The 13,509-nt window shown below is 49.1% G+C and overlaps 1 protein-coding gene across 1 annotated transcript in view; it reads right to left on the bottom strand.

Annotated features, from left to right (window-relative positions):
• Positions 1 to 13,509, bottom strand: part of VWA5B2 (von Willebrand factor A domain containing 5B2) — a 397,568-nt gene that overhangs the window by 99,643 nt on the left and 284,416 nt on the right. Inside the window, exon 12 of the mRNA XM_078665491.1 lies at positions 775 to 960. Within this exon, the coding sequence (XP_078521617.1) occupies positions 775 to 960 (186 nt within the window). The remainder of the gene's footprint in view (positions 1 to 774; positions 961 to 13,509) is intronic.

Here is a 13,509-nt window from a genome sequence, read left to right as displayed (position 1 = left end):
GGGTGTCCAACGAACAAGTATGATGCATTTGAATGCATCCCGATACAATTCGTTCAGAATCTCATTGACTTCAATGGGAGCCTGTGTTCCGAATGCAAACACAGGCTCACATTGACAAAAGGAGTGGTTGAGGATAATCACGCACCATGTGGCGGGCACCCTGTGGTGCCTGCCACACTGTGCATGCTTTGGAAGAGGGGACCCATGGGTACCCCCACTGGCCCACTTCGGACGGCCCAGGGTGAAGGGGGGCCTGCTGCAGGCCCCCAAAGACCGATTCTGGTAGCCTTTTCGATCTGGGCAAACCAAATCGGAAAGGCTGTCCAAATCGTTCATTGTACTTGCTCACTCGGAAACCGAGTCCATAGAGCTGTACAAATCAGCTCCGGAAAGGCTCTATCTCTCCGAATGTCTTTCGGAATTGATTTGGGTAGTGCTAAGGTTTTCCAGGCATCGTACTTAATCATTCGGAATTGGGAACGAGTCGGTCAGAAACAAAGGCTCCGGATCGGTTTAGGTAAAGCCAAATTCGATTCGGAGCCCTTGCGACCGAGATTGGAATCGACCCCATAGTTTGTTAGTGAGAGATACACCCTGCCTGGGTGAGAGGGTGTGCAGGCAAAATGCAGTATAATCCGCTTATGCTAGGAGCAGGGGTGTTTGGGTAGAGGCACTCTCCGCCTGTGCAATAATATTTGTAATAACAGACAGATCTCTGTTTCTTACTAAACTTACAACCCACTGACAATATTAGGACAAAATTGCATCACTCACCGTTGCATTCTTGCCCCGGAAGCTGGCGATGTGGTACAGCGTGCAGTAGCTGATCAGGCGGTCTCCCGGATACAATGGAGATATTTCATTGGGCGACAGCAAAGCCTCCATGGTGTCAGGAACGTACCAGTCAATGGTGATGTCACTCACCGCTGGCTCCAGAGCCTTCTTCAGGGACTTTATCAACTAGAGGGACCAATGAACAAAGAGAGGGTGGTGAGTTCCGCCAATCAGCACTCACCTTATTGTAAACATGGCCATGTTACATGAAACCTCACGGACAACACAAAGCACAGCCGACCTTGACCTTAGCACTTAAAAAACATGTAATGTTTCAACAGGTGAAAGACAGTTCAAATCTTTAGTGTGAGCTGTATAAATGCTCTTTTGCTCACTCTCTTGTGAGAATAGCTCCTGGCTTGCCATTAGGGACTTTTCACCACAATCGTAGAGATAGTGGAAGCCACAGTGAACAATACATCTTTTATCCCATGATGACATCACAGGATGTAACATCACAGGAACTTTAACCCCATTTACATCACAAAAAGTGACACCACCCTACCTGCGACCCTCACTAAAAGTGAATAAAAACCCTACACTTCGAGCCAAATTATTAAATAACTTAAAAATAGTACAGAAGCTCGAAAAAGGCAGCCATGGAGGTTGCAAGAAGGACCATGAGGGCCACACTTGCCACAACTAGGGCTACAAAAGTATGTTCATGTGGCCTACTGAGACTTTGTGCTTGTAGACTATAGTCAGGGCAACTGGAATTATGCATCAGAAGAGGACCGATCGAGCAGCCTTCACCTCTCCACGTCCGGTCATCGAACCGCTGTGAGTACGTGAGCGATCGTATATGCCTTACCCTGGCCCACTGATGCTCAATAGTGTATTCTTCAATCGGGAAGCCTGCGTTCATGCAGGACCTTAGCAATCTGAAACGCCTTATCCCGGCTTAACTGACGCTCCTTCCCTGTATTCTTCATTCGGTTTCTTGATTTCACTGGCCCCTGTTGCTGAAACCGCTACCGATACCGTGGCCCTGGGCCCTACTGGCCTGCCCATGGCAATAGAGGCTTATTACTGTTAGGCATTTCTTACATGTCCTGATGATGATCCGCACATTTTGATAAACGGATCGAAACGCCGTCGACAAATGTGTGCACCTTATACAATTGAAACATTTATTTTGTCCTCTGAAAGTGTAAAGGTGCCAGTATTGTTCTGTTTTACATCTTAAACTGTGCAAGCAACAGTATAACAGAACGCTAAGCTTTTGCCTAAAAGCCCTTTGTTTGTTTTTTCCTTTTATGTTGTATGTACGTTAAGTTGGGTGCACGCTTGTGCCCCGTCTTGTATAATATGAGAAATTCTTGTCCTACATTGCCTAATCAGTAAATACTAGACCTCTGCCCAGCTGGACATGTCAAACCAATATAGAAACGACTTCGTCTATATTCATTTGATTCTATTCTAATGCTTGTAAGGGACCGCTGTTGTCTTAAAGAATCAATTCCCAAGGTCCCTTGCTGACTCAATTGGGTGCCCTTGTTGTTTACAAATATATGTCATATTCCCGAGGGCAGATCCGAGCCTGGCTCCGCCGTCATAAGGAGATTATGGGGTGTTCAGACACACCAACGGGTTCCTTGAGCCCGCTGGAAAGCGTTGGACTGTCCCTCCGCCTGCTGCCTCTGAAAACATGCATTGTAATGTGTCGGTAGGACTGCAGCAGCAGATGGAGGTTGGACCGCAACCGACGGCATGTCGGTTGCGGTCTGACCGGCATCGTAATCGGCCCCTTAATGTTTGTGTCTTCCGCAACCATTTATAATGTTCCTAATTTCAACATGTAACATACACATCGAGTAGAACTATTAATGTAGCTAAAGGGTCACAAAGTATGTGATATGACCTACTAAGACCACTCTTTTTAACCAGATCTGCTCCTGCTTGCCTGTCTTGACACTTAGGTAGTTAGACTTTGCACAGACATAGTTCTGCTTCCTGCCTTCCTCTTCTTTCTCCTTAGGGAGGATTCCCTTGGTTCTTGTTCCTCCTGACTTTGTGTGCCTCTTCTGAGCCCTCTTACTTGACTCATTCCACTCTTGATCCAGTGAAAATATCATTCAGGAATTTACTCTGATTCCACTCATTTGTGTGTTAAGTCATCTTCGCATCATTTTTATTAATATAAGAAGTCTTGTATAGCGCATCGCTACCCAAGTAGGGTTTCCCAGCGCTTTAGCAGCAGGTGTGGCTGGCAGAGTAAGACAAGATTAAAACCACCAGATTTTTAGGTTATTGCGAAAGATGGTCAGTGAAGTTCAGCTTCTCAAGGACTCAGGAGGGTGCTCCACATCTTGGGCCCAAGTACGAAAAGGAGCGACCGCCCACGCGAGCCAGTTTGACTCTGGGAACCGTACAGAGAGACCGGCTACTTGATCCCAAAGAGCGAGTGCGCTGGTAAGGTACCACCAATTGTTGTAGGTACCTTGGACCAGAGCTCAATCTAGCTCCATGCATGTAGGATAATGCTTTGAACTGATTATGTTTGTCCACTGCAAGCCTATAAAGATGGTTCAACATGGAGGCGTGTTTCGGTAATCAGAATAGGAGCCTCCAGAGGGTTTTACCATCATTTCTCTGAAGTTACTGCCCAAGATACCAATTATCTGCAGCAGTGCATTTTGAATTATATAGTTCACATTTGAAATCTAGCACTGGGCAAATAATCCACAGGATGTCCTCACATTGTACCACACCAACAGATGACTGACCGCTGTCCTTGTCTCATTTCAGCTCCCTTCAAACCACTGCTGTTGCCCTGCACCTAGGAGGGATCCCTAGCTGTCTGTTCTGCTATAGACCTTTTGGTTTTGGTTGGAGGTGTGATCTTTGTTTCAGAATTGTCATATATGTAAGGACTACACAGATGTGCCCTGGATGCTTCCTAGTGATCGACACAAGTTTTACTCTCTCTGTAGGGTCAATCAATCAATCAATCAAAGCATTTGTATAGCGCGCTACTCACCCGGAGGGTCTCAAGTCGCTTGGGGGAGGGGGGTCCGCTACTGCTCGAACAGCCAGGTCTTGAGTTGCTTCCTGAAGGAGAGGTGGTCTTGGGTCAGGCAGAGGTGGATGGGGAGGGAGTTCCACGTCTTGGCAGCCAGGTAGGAGAAGGATCTTCCTCCCGTTGTGGCTCTTCGGATGCGGGGAACGGCGGCGAGAGCGTGGCTGGTCGATCGTAGCTGTCGGGTGGGAGTGTAGAAGGTCAGGCGGTCGTTGTGGTATCTGGGACCTTGGTTGTGAAGAGCTTTGTATGCGTGGGTGAGAAGTCGGAACGTGATTCTCTTGCTGACGGGGAGCCAGTGCAGGTCTCTCAGGTGTCCGGAGATGTGGCTGTGTCGGGGGATGTCCAGGATGAGTCGTGCTGAGGCGCTCTGAATGCGCTGGAGTCTTTTCTGAAGTTTGGCTGTGGTTCCGGCGTAAAGGGAGTTACCGTAGTCGAGTCGGCTGGTGACGAGGGCCTGGGTGACCGTCTTCCTGGTTTCGGTGGGGATCCAACAGAAGATCTTACGTAGCATGCGTAGGATGTTGAAGCATGACGAGGAGACGGCGTTAACTTGTCTGGTCATCAAGAGGGAGGAGTCCAGGATGAAGCCCAGGTTGCGTGCGTGGTCTGTTGGTTTGGGTGCGCTGCCTAGGGCGGGGGGCCACCAGGAGTCGTCCCAGGCGGAGGGTGATGATCCCAGGATGAGGACTTCCATCTTATCTGAGTTCAGTTTTAGGTGGCTGTTTATCATCCACTCGGCTACGTCTTTCATCCCTTCGTGTAGGTTGGTCCTGGCGGTGGCGGGGTCGTTGGTGAGGGAGAGGATCAGCTGGGTGTCGTCGGCGTAGGAGATGATGTTGAGGTTGTGTTGGCGTGCGATGGCCGCGAGGGGGCTCATGTAGATGTTGAACAGCGTGGGGCTGAGCGATGATCCTTGTGGTACGCCGCAGATGACTTCGGTGGCCTCGGATCTGAACGGGGGGAGGTGGACTCTCTGTGTTCTTCCGGCGAGGAAGGAGATGATCCACTCCAGTGCCTTCTCCTGGATTCCGATGTTGTTGAGGCGCTGCACTAGGGTGCGGTGGCAGACCGTGTCGAACGCTGCGGAGAGGTCCAGGAGGATGAGGGCCGCTGTTTCCTCGTTGTCGAGCAGGGTTTGGATGTCGTCGGTGGCTGCGATGAGGGTGGTCTCGGTGCTGTGGTTGGCCCGGAAGCCGGACTGCGAGTGGTCGAGGGATCCATTCGTCTCGAGGAAGGCGGCCAGCTGTTTGTTGACGGTCTTCTCGATGACTTTGGCAGGAAAAGGAAGGAGCGAGATGGGGCGGTAGTTTTTGAGGTCGGTGGGGTCCGCTGATGGTTTCTTCAGTAGGGCGCTGAGTTCGGCGTGCTTCCAGCTCTCTGGGAAGGTGGCGGTGTCGAAGGAGGCGTTGATGATGTCCCGGAGATGGGGTGCGATGACGGAGTCGGCCTTGTTGAAGACGTGGTGAGGGCAGGGGTCGGTTGGTGATCCGGAGTGGATGGAGTTCATCGTGCGGATGGTGTCTTCGGTGTTGACCGGGGTCCAGGCGCGGAGGGTGGTGGTGGGGGGCGTTGGTACGGTTGTAGGGTGCGTCGGCAGTGTGCTGAAGCTGTTGTGTATAACTGCGATCTTGCTGTGGAAGAACGAGGCGAGCGAGTTGCAGAGGTCTTGCGAGGGGGTGATGTCGTTGTTTCCGGCGCTAGGATTCGAGAGCTCTTTGACGATGTTGAATAGTTCCTTGCTGTCGTGGGCGTTGTTGTCTAGTCGTTCCTTGAATGCGGTTTTCTTGGTGGTGTGGATCAGCTGGTGGTGTTTTCGGGTGGCGTGCTTGAGGGTGGTCATGTTGTCTGTAGTCGGGTCTCTGTGCCAGGCTTTCTCGAGGTCCCGGCAGTTCTTCTTGGAGCTCTTGAGTTCGTCGGTGAACCAGGATGCTTTCTTGCTGACGGGTCTGATGGGGGGGTCTTCAATGGGGCGAGGTCGTCTGCGCAGTTGGTGATCCACCTTGTGAGGTTGTTGGCGGCTTGGTTAGGGTTCGCTGAGCTGGCGGGAGGGTTCTGGCTCAGGGATGTGGTGAGCTGGTCGGTGGTGATCTTGTTCCAGCTTCTGCGGGGAACCTGTTGCGGGTGGTGGTGAGTGGTGGTCCTTCTGAAGCTGAAGTGGACGCAGCTGTGGTCTGTCCAGTGGAGTCCGGTGGTGTGGCTGAAGGAGATGTCCTTGCTGGAGGAGAAGACGGGGTCCAGCGTGTGGCCGGCGTAGTGGGTGGGGGTGGTCACCAGTTGCTTGAGTCCGAGGTTGGCGAGGTTGTCCAGCAGGGTGGTGGTGTTGCTGTCGTTGTTGTTCTCTAGGTGGAAGTTGAGGTCCACTAGGAGGATGTAGTCAGCGGAGGGGAGGGCGTGCGGGCTGATGAAGTCGGCGATGTCTTCGCTGAATTGTGTCCGTGGTCCCGGGGGTCTGTAGATGAGGGTGCCTCTGAGGGTGGTCTTGGGGTCGATGTGTATCTGGAAGTGCAGGTGTTCGGCGGTTGTGAGGGTGTCGTCGGAGTTGGTCGTGATGCGGATGGTGTTCTTGTGGACGATGGCGATGCCTCCTCCGGTCTGGTTGACGCGGTCCCTCCGGGTGATCTTGTATCCGTCTGGGATGGCGATGGCGATGTCGGGCGCTGAGGAGGCGTTCATCCATGTTTCCGTGAGGAAGGCGACGTCTGGGGATGTTGAGTCGAGGAGGTTCCAGAGTTCCACGGCGTGTCTGTGGACGGAGCGGGTATTGAGCAGGATGCACTTCAGGTGGTTGCTGCTGGTGCTTGGCTTGGCGGGTGGGGTGCAGGTCCGGTTGCAGGAGAACTTGCAGGATTAGCAGGTGAAGGGTCCGTGGGTGCGTCCTGGGGTGGCTCGGTGGCAGCTCGGGATCCGGCCGGTGTTGAGTGCGTTGAGGGTGGCTGCGTCGTAGGTCCGGCGGGTGGGCTGGCATCTGCGGGGGCAGGGGTTCTGGCGCTGGGCGCGGTCCAGGCGCGGACGGGCGCAGACGGGCTTACCTTTGGCGCGCCTTCGGCGCACAATCGGCACTCTTGCTGCGCGAGGCCGCTGTGCGTGGCCTGTGCGTGAGGCCGCTGCGCGTGTGCGCGGTCTCCATTTAAGGACAAGTGGGAGGGAGGGGCAGCTGGGAGGCGGGAGCGGGGAGGGCACAGAAGAAAAGGGGCGGGGCCGCGATGTACGGCGGCGGGAAGCAGGGAGCGGGGGTCAGAGGGAACAGGGGCTAGAATACAATCACAAAGGGAACAGGGGCTAGAATACAATCACAAAGATACACGGATCAAAACAGGGGCAAAACAGGCAACAAGTGGAGAGAAAACACTGGCACAGCACTTAGCGGAAAAAACGGCAACGATCAGCAGCGAGCGAGGGAGGGGGCACACAGACACAGCTGGAGGGCCGTGCGGCGCGGGGGTGTCCTGAGGACAGGTCAGTGGTTTGCCAGTTATGGGATTTGCGCTGGAGGTGGTGTTGCATGCTTTGGAAGTGGCTGTGTAGTACTGTATGTTAATATGGTGGGGGTGCAGAATGTTTATTAGGAGAGAATGTTATCCAAGATGTGGTAAATAAATAAATAATACCTCTATTTTTGACTAGATATACAATAACAGATAGCTCAATAAATAAGAGTCAAGATTCGAGGTAGCTGGAGTATGCAGGTTTAATACAGCATAAAGGACAGGAACAGGACAACCTGCACAGGAATAGGATGGCAGCGCTGCCGGGGGCAGGATCGGGACAACAGCAGCCGCTTTTAATAACAGTGCACAAGTATATATAGTTAAACAAAATACATGATGTTCAATACAATAGGCGTAGCAGTGGGCAGGGCCTGTAACAGTCGCGAAAGATAAGGCAGAAAGTAGGTGTAACAGGAGGCGTGAACAGGGCGTATACATAGACATGTGATGTAAACGTAACATAATATGTCATAAACGGGGCGGAAACATGGAGGGGGCTACCTAAGGAGCCGGGACCTCTAACCTAGTGGTGCGCGCAAGCTGGCAATGACGTGTTACTAGGGAGAAGCTGGGGCTATGACTTCTGCACTAGAAGGAGAGACTGAAGTCTGGAGGGTCAGAGCGACATGTACCTAAACACTATCTAGTATCTGATGTTTAGAGAACATGTTGATAGAATCCAAAAGTTATCAGGGTAAAGGCTAACAGACTCTAAGACTGGTGCATGCATAATTCTACATGTAGTGCGTGTTGGGGAATATTAAATGACCATTAATACAGTATTTCTCTTACATGGAGACGTAAAGGCTAGACTGTGACGGAAACTATTGATGCGATTCAGTAGCTTAGGAATGCAGGGAAGGAGAGCTGGACAGATAACTAGAATCATAACATACTCTTGGCAGACTAGCAGGCAGAGCCAGGCCGAGCCGGGCACTGTGAGGCAGGAAGTAAGTGAAGGGTCAGGGATACAGGTGGGGGCTGTATCGCTCCTCGGAGAGGGTTCAGGAGACAGGAGCTGAATCTGAGTCCGGGCCCTTTTGAGGCCTAGAAACGGGGATTTTACAATGAAATAACGTGCACACTGTGAAACGTGGCAACGTAGCTTTACATAGGCCTAATACTCGTAGCTTTCACGAGAACTGGAAACTGGCATACTAGAGTTGGACACAACTGTAATTGCGTCTTTAATCAATCATGGGGAATACATATGCATATTAATCATGCACACATAACATAAGATGGGGAACACGTAGGGACACAGAACATGGCAAAATTTACTTTTCCACATTCCCTCCTTGTCACTACGTTTCCATCAGGAAACATCAATATTCATGATACCATCTATCATTTCATACAGTATCATTTGCTCGTCTCGAATTTTCTTGGAACGGGATCTAGGACGGGACTTGGGACTAGGAATACAAGAGGTAGCACAAATGCCGCAAATCGCAGGGCCACATTGTATACAGAGGCAGCAACTGAATATGATCGCTACTGCAATACCTAGAAATGACAATACTTTCCATCCCCAGGCAGAAATTATACTCCAGAACCAACCGGACCATGTCCAGGTGCCTGGATTCTGGTGTAACTGATGGGCAATTTTATGAAGTCTGGTTATAGCTGAATAAACAGACGGAGCGTTATTAGGAATGAAAATGCAGCAACTAGATCCGATGACTCTACATGCTCCTCCTCTATCGGCCAGTATGACGTCAAGAACGAGACGATTCTGGAGCACGACAAATCTCATAGCAGATTGCTCCTCGGTTAAGTTACCTAGAGCAGAGGCAGTCTCATTCACTACTGCTTCAAGGGTTCTTGTTAACCTACGGATTAACTTACTATTCTGGATAGGTCCTATAAAGAAAAAGAAACCTCTATTGAAATCTGTATACTGTTCTAGAGCAGTTTCAGTTTGATCGACAATTGGGGACTCGATCTCCCTTCTATGTCTAATATGTACTAGATGTGTGTTTCTATGATAATCAGACGGGGCTAGAAAAACTGGTGGCAGTAGGAAGGCAATGTAACAGGTTCCCTCCCAATCGAGGGGCAGACGAACATATGCGGTCTGACCACAAACAAAATAAGAATGACGTGAAGCTTTGAAAATAGATTTCCCACTGTCACTATACTTGACAATAGTAGTGCAATCACTATGTCCTACATGTGCGGAACCATTATTTCTGACACATAATTCGCCTTTGACTGGTAGTACTGAAATAGCAGGTAAGTCTGGAGTAGAATCAGACTGAACATTCAGGGCCATAAAATTCGAAGAATAATTACCCAAATTATAAACTTCATTTTCTAGATCTAACCCTGTTCTGTGGGGAAGACCTTGCTTGTCTGGAAAACATGTACTGTTCAGAAGGGACATATCATTTGAAGATGACGTTAACATGGACCAGGCTCCACATGAACCATTATGTGAAAACGGATAAGGAAAGAGTGGCAGAACTCCCTTCGGTGTCTGGAAAGGGGGGAGTCGACCACACACCCAACAATTAGTGGCATTGCTGGTCTGATGTGAATAATGTAACATACGGATAAATGTATTGTTGCGCATAGCAAGACGATAAGATAGTTCATGAGGAGGCAGATCACTAAACGTGTGCTCTACTGTAGCATTAGAAAACTTATTTACATGAGAAATTGGAAAACATAAATGAAATGCATAACTCGTGCAGGTAACCATCAAGCTTAAAAACAATATAAAACTTAGAAAAACGATACATCGGATTGAGTTTTGACTAACTCTCTCACTATGGGGGTCTATTTCATACATGTCAGATACCTGTCTAACCGTTTCACCCAGGGGGACTTAGACAATTAAACTGGCTGACTTATTTTACTAGACCGGAGCTTACTTTTATACTCCTGCTGCGGAGTTTTCTCTAACAGGGGAGGCTTTGAATCAGAGTCATTAGCGGGACAGTCCTTGATAATAGGCAAATGTTCAGGCTTGGAAGTGTCTATAGAAAAGTCGTTGAGCTGTTTAGGTCTTAGTCCGTGAAATTTCTTAACATGCGACAGATGCACCCAGCCTTTTTTGCCTTCCAACTTCACGGCTGTGCGGGTGGTCAAAAGGACTAACTTCGGCTCCTTCCATCGAGGCTCCAGCGGACTTGAACGATCAAAATTTCGGATTAAGACCAGGGTGCCGGGAAGGATCTTGTGTGGCTTGACTTCAGTATTGTCGGGAAATGCAGCGGCAACCTGTGAACGACAAGAGTGTGGGGCAGACATCAAGGAAGCTAGGTAATCTGTCAGCATATTACTGGAAACATCTGTAATACTTCGGGGTCTGGGTGTACCCCACATATTCGGGGGGCGGCCGAATACGACCTCATAAGGGGACAGACCTGATCTGGAATGTGCGACCATGCGCATATAGAACAGAGCGACTGGCAGGGCAACTAACCAGTCTACACCTTTTTCTTGACAGACTTTGGCAATACGGATTTTCAAGGTTTGATTATGTCTCTCTACGAGACCGGCTGCTTCTGGATGGCGTACACAATGGAACTTCCACTGGTACCCTAACAAAAGGGAAACGTGCTTCATTAGTTCAGATGAGAATGGCTGGCCGTTATCAGAATACACGACCCTAGGGAGTCCATAGCGGGGGAAGAATTCACGAACCAACTGCTTGGCAGTGGTCGCGGCTGTGTAATCTGGGACTGGATATGCCTCTGTCCACCTGGACAAAGCGCATACAACTACAAGGACATACTTGAAACCTCGACATCGCTCCATCTGAATATAATCCATCTGGAGGACTTCAAAAGGGTGGTCAGGGGGCTGGAATCCACCTTGTTCCACCGGGACACTTTTACCTGGATTGAACTGGCAACATATCATACAGGTACGGACTTTCTGCTTGGCTGCAGCTCGTAAATGCTTGTTGAACCAAATGTTCTGGATACTGTCTAACATGGCTTTTTCTCCTAAGTGTGCAGGACTATGTGCGGTATTGATAATGACTTGAACCATAGAGTCGGGGAGAAACCATGTGGCTTTTCCCTTCGTCAACCATCCCTGATCTGTCTGGACCCCTCCTTGTTCGGACCATTTCTTGATTTCTTCGGGAGTAGCATGTAACTGGATATCTATGATATCTTGAGTAGGGTCCTTAACTGTCATACAAGTAGTCTGTTCTAGAATGGATGTCGGTGTCTTGTTAACTGGTATGTCTGGTGTCTGTGCTGTAAGCTTGGCTGTTCGATCTGCTAGATCATTACCTTGGGAAATAATGTCTGTAACTTTCGTATGTGCTTTGCATTTCATAATAGCGATGGATGTCGGTAAATGTATTGCATCTAACAGAGCTTGAATAAGGAAACCATGCTGAATCTTGGTTCCATGAGAAGTCATGAAACCTCTCTCTTGCCAGAGCACTCCGAAGTCGTGTACAACTCCGAATGCGTAGCGTGAATCTGTGTAAATATTAACTTTCAGGTTCTTGGCATGTATGCAGGCTTGTGTCAGAGCAACTAGCTCTGCTGCTTGAGCAGACAGGGTGTCAATACGGTGTGTTTTAATAACTTCAGTGTCAGTAGTCACTGCATACGCGGCTACTAGTTCTCCTGTACTCGTTCTCATACATGAACCATCCACATAAAGTGTCAGGTCGGGATCTGGTAATGGAATATCTGTCAGATCTTGTCTCGGCTTAGTCATAGTGTTAACTACTTCCACACAGTCATGTGTGGCAGGATTCGAAGTAACTGACGGTAACAGTGTAGCAGGATTTAGAACGTTGCAGCGTCTGATTTCTATGTGTGGCTGGAACAGTGTCAGTTCATAACCTGTCAAACGTGCAATTGTCAAGTGCTGAGTCTGTGTTCGGTTTAAAAGAACTTCCACGGAGTGTGGAACTTGTACTGTCAGGGAGTGTCCTAATACTATGGAATCACTTTGTCTGATAGCTAGTGCTGTGGCTGCAACTGACTTGAGGCACGCAGGCAGAGCCTGGGCTACTGGATCTAGTGTTCTCGAAAAATAAGCACAGGGCTTGTATTGTCCGGCTTGATCTTGTGTGAGAACAGATAATGCAGTACCATCACGTTCTGTGACAAAAAGTGTGAAAGGCTTACTGTAGTTCGGTGTAGCTAGAACGGGAGCTTGGCATAAAGCTTTCTTCAACTCATTAAAACTAAGTGTATGTTCAGATGTCCAAGGGAGGACAGTCGATACGGCTGCCTCCTGTGTCGTTAACTGTATCAGTGGCTTGGCTAGAAATGCATACTGAGGAATCCATTGTCTGCAATAGGAAGTAAGGCCGATAAAAGCACGTACCTCCTTCTGGGTCTTGGGCTGAGGAAGACTCGCTATTAACTGGATACGGTCGGGTGTCAACTGCCTACCCCACTTGGACAGTAAGTGGCCTAAGTAGATCACTTGCTGGACACAGAATTGAAGCTTTGAAGGGGACACCTTGTGCCCCATCTCGGCTAGGAAGTACAGAACTGTAAGTGACGCTCGCTCGCAGTCACGTTCAGAACGGGCTGTGATCAGTAGATCATCGACATATTGGAGCAGGGCAGTGTCAGTTGGCATGTGAATGTTGTCTAGTTGTCTCTTAAGTGCTTGACTGTAAATACTAGGACTTTCTGTGAAACCTTGAGGAGCTCGTGTGAATTTATAGCTCCTTCCATTTAAACAAAAACCGAAAAGGTACTGGCTATCTGGATGAATGGGGACACTGAAAAATGCATTCTTGAGGTCGATTACGGTAAAAAAATATTGCCTCAGAATCAATAGCTGTCAACAGAGATGAGATATCTGGAACAACTGGGTACTGGGGAATAATACATTTATTGAGTTCTCGAAGGTCAATCACTAATCGATAGACTGGGGGTGCATTTGGATCAGTACGTTTCATGACTGGAATGATAGGAGAATTACATACATTGGAGTCAGTTTCTACAACTACTCCTTGAGCCATAAGCTCGTCAATAATTTTGGATAAGGCTGCTACAGCCTCAGGTGGCAATCTGTACTGTCTGATTCGTGGCAAGACTATACCTTGCTTGAGAGTCACACGATGAGGTGTGATTTGCATGAAACCAACATCAGTTGGACCTTGCGCCCATAGATGCTGCGGAACATTAGACAATCTCGGATCGAAATCTCGTAACACATAGTGACCCTTGA

This window comes from Lissotriton helveticus, chromosome 11, assembly GCF_964261635.1.
Source record: "Lissotriton helveticus chromosome 11, aLisHel1.1, whole genome shotgun sequence".
NCBI classification, from domain to species: Eukaryota; Metazoa; Chordata; class Amphibia; order Caudata; family Salamandridae; genus Lissotriton; species Lissotriton helveticus.
Note: the sequence above shows the minus strand (reverse complement) of the source record. Positions and strands in the feature narration are given on the sequence as shown.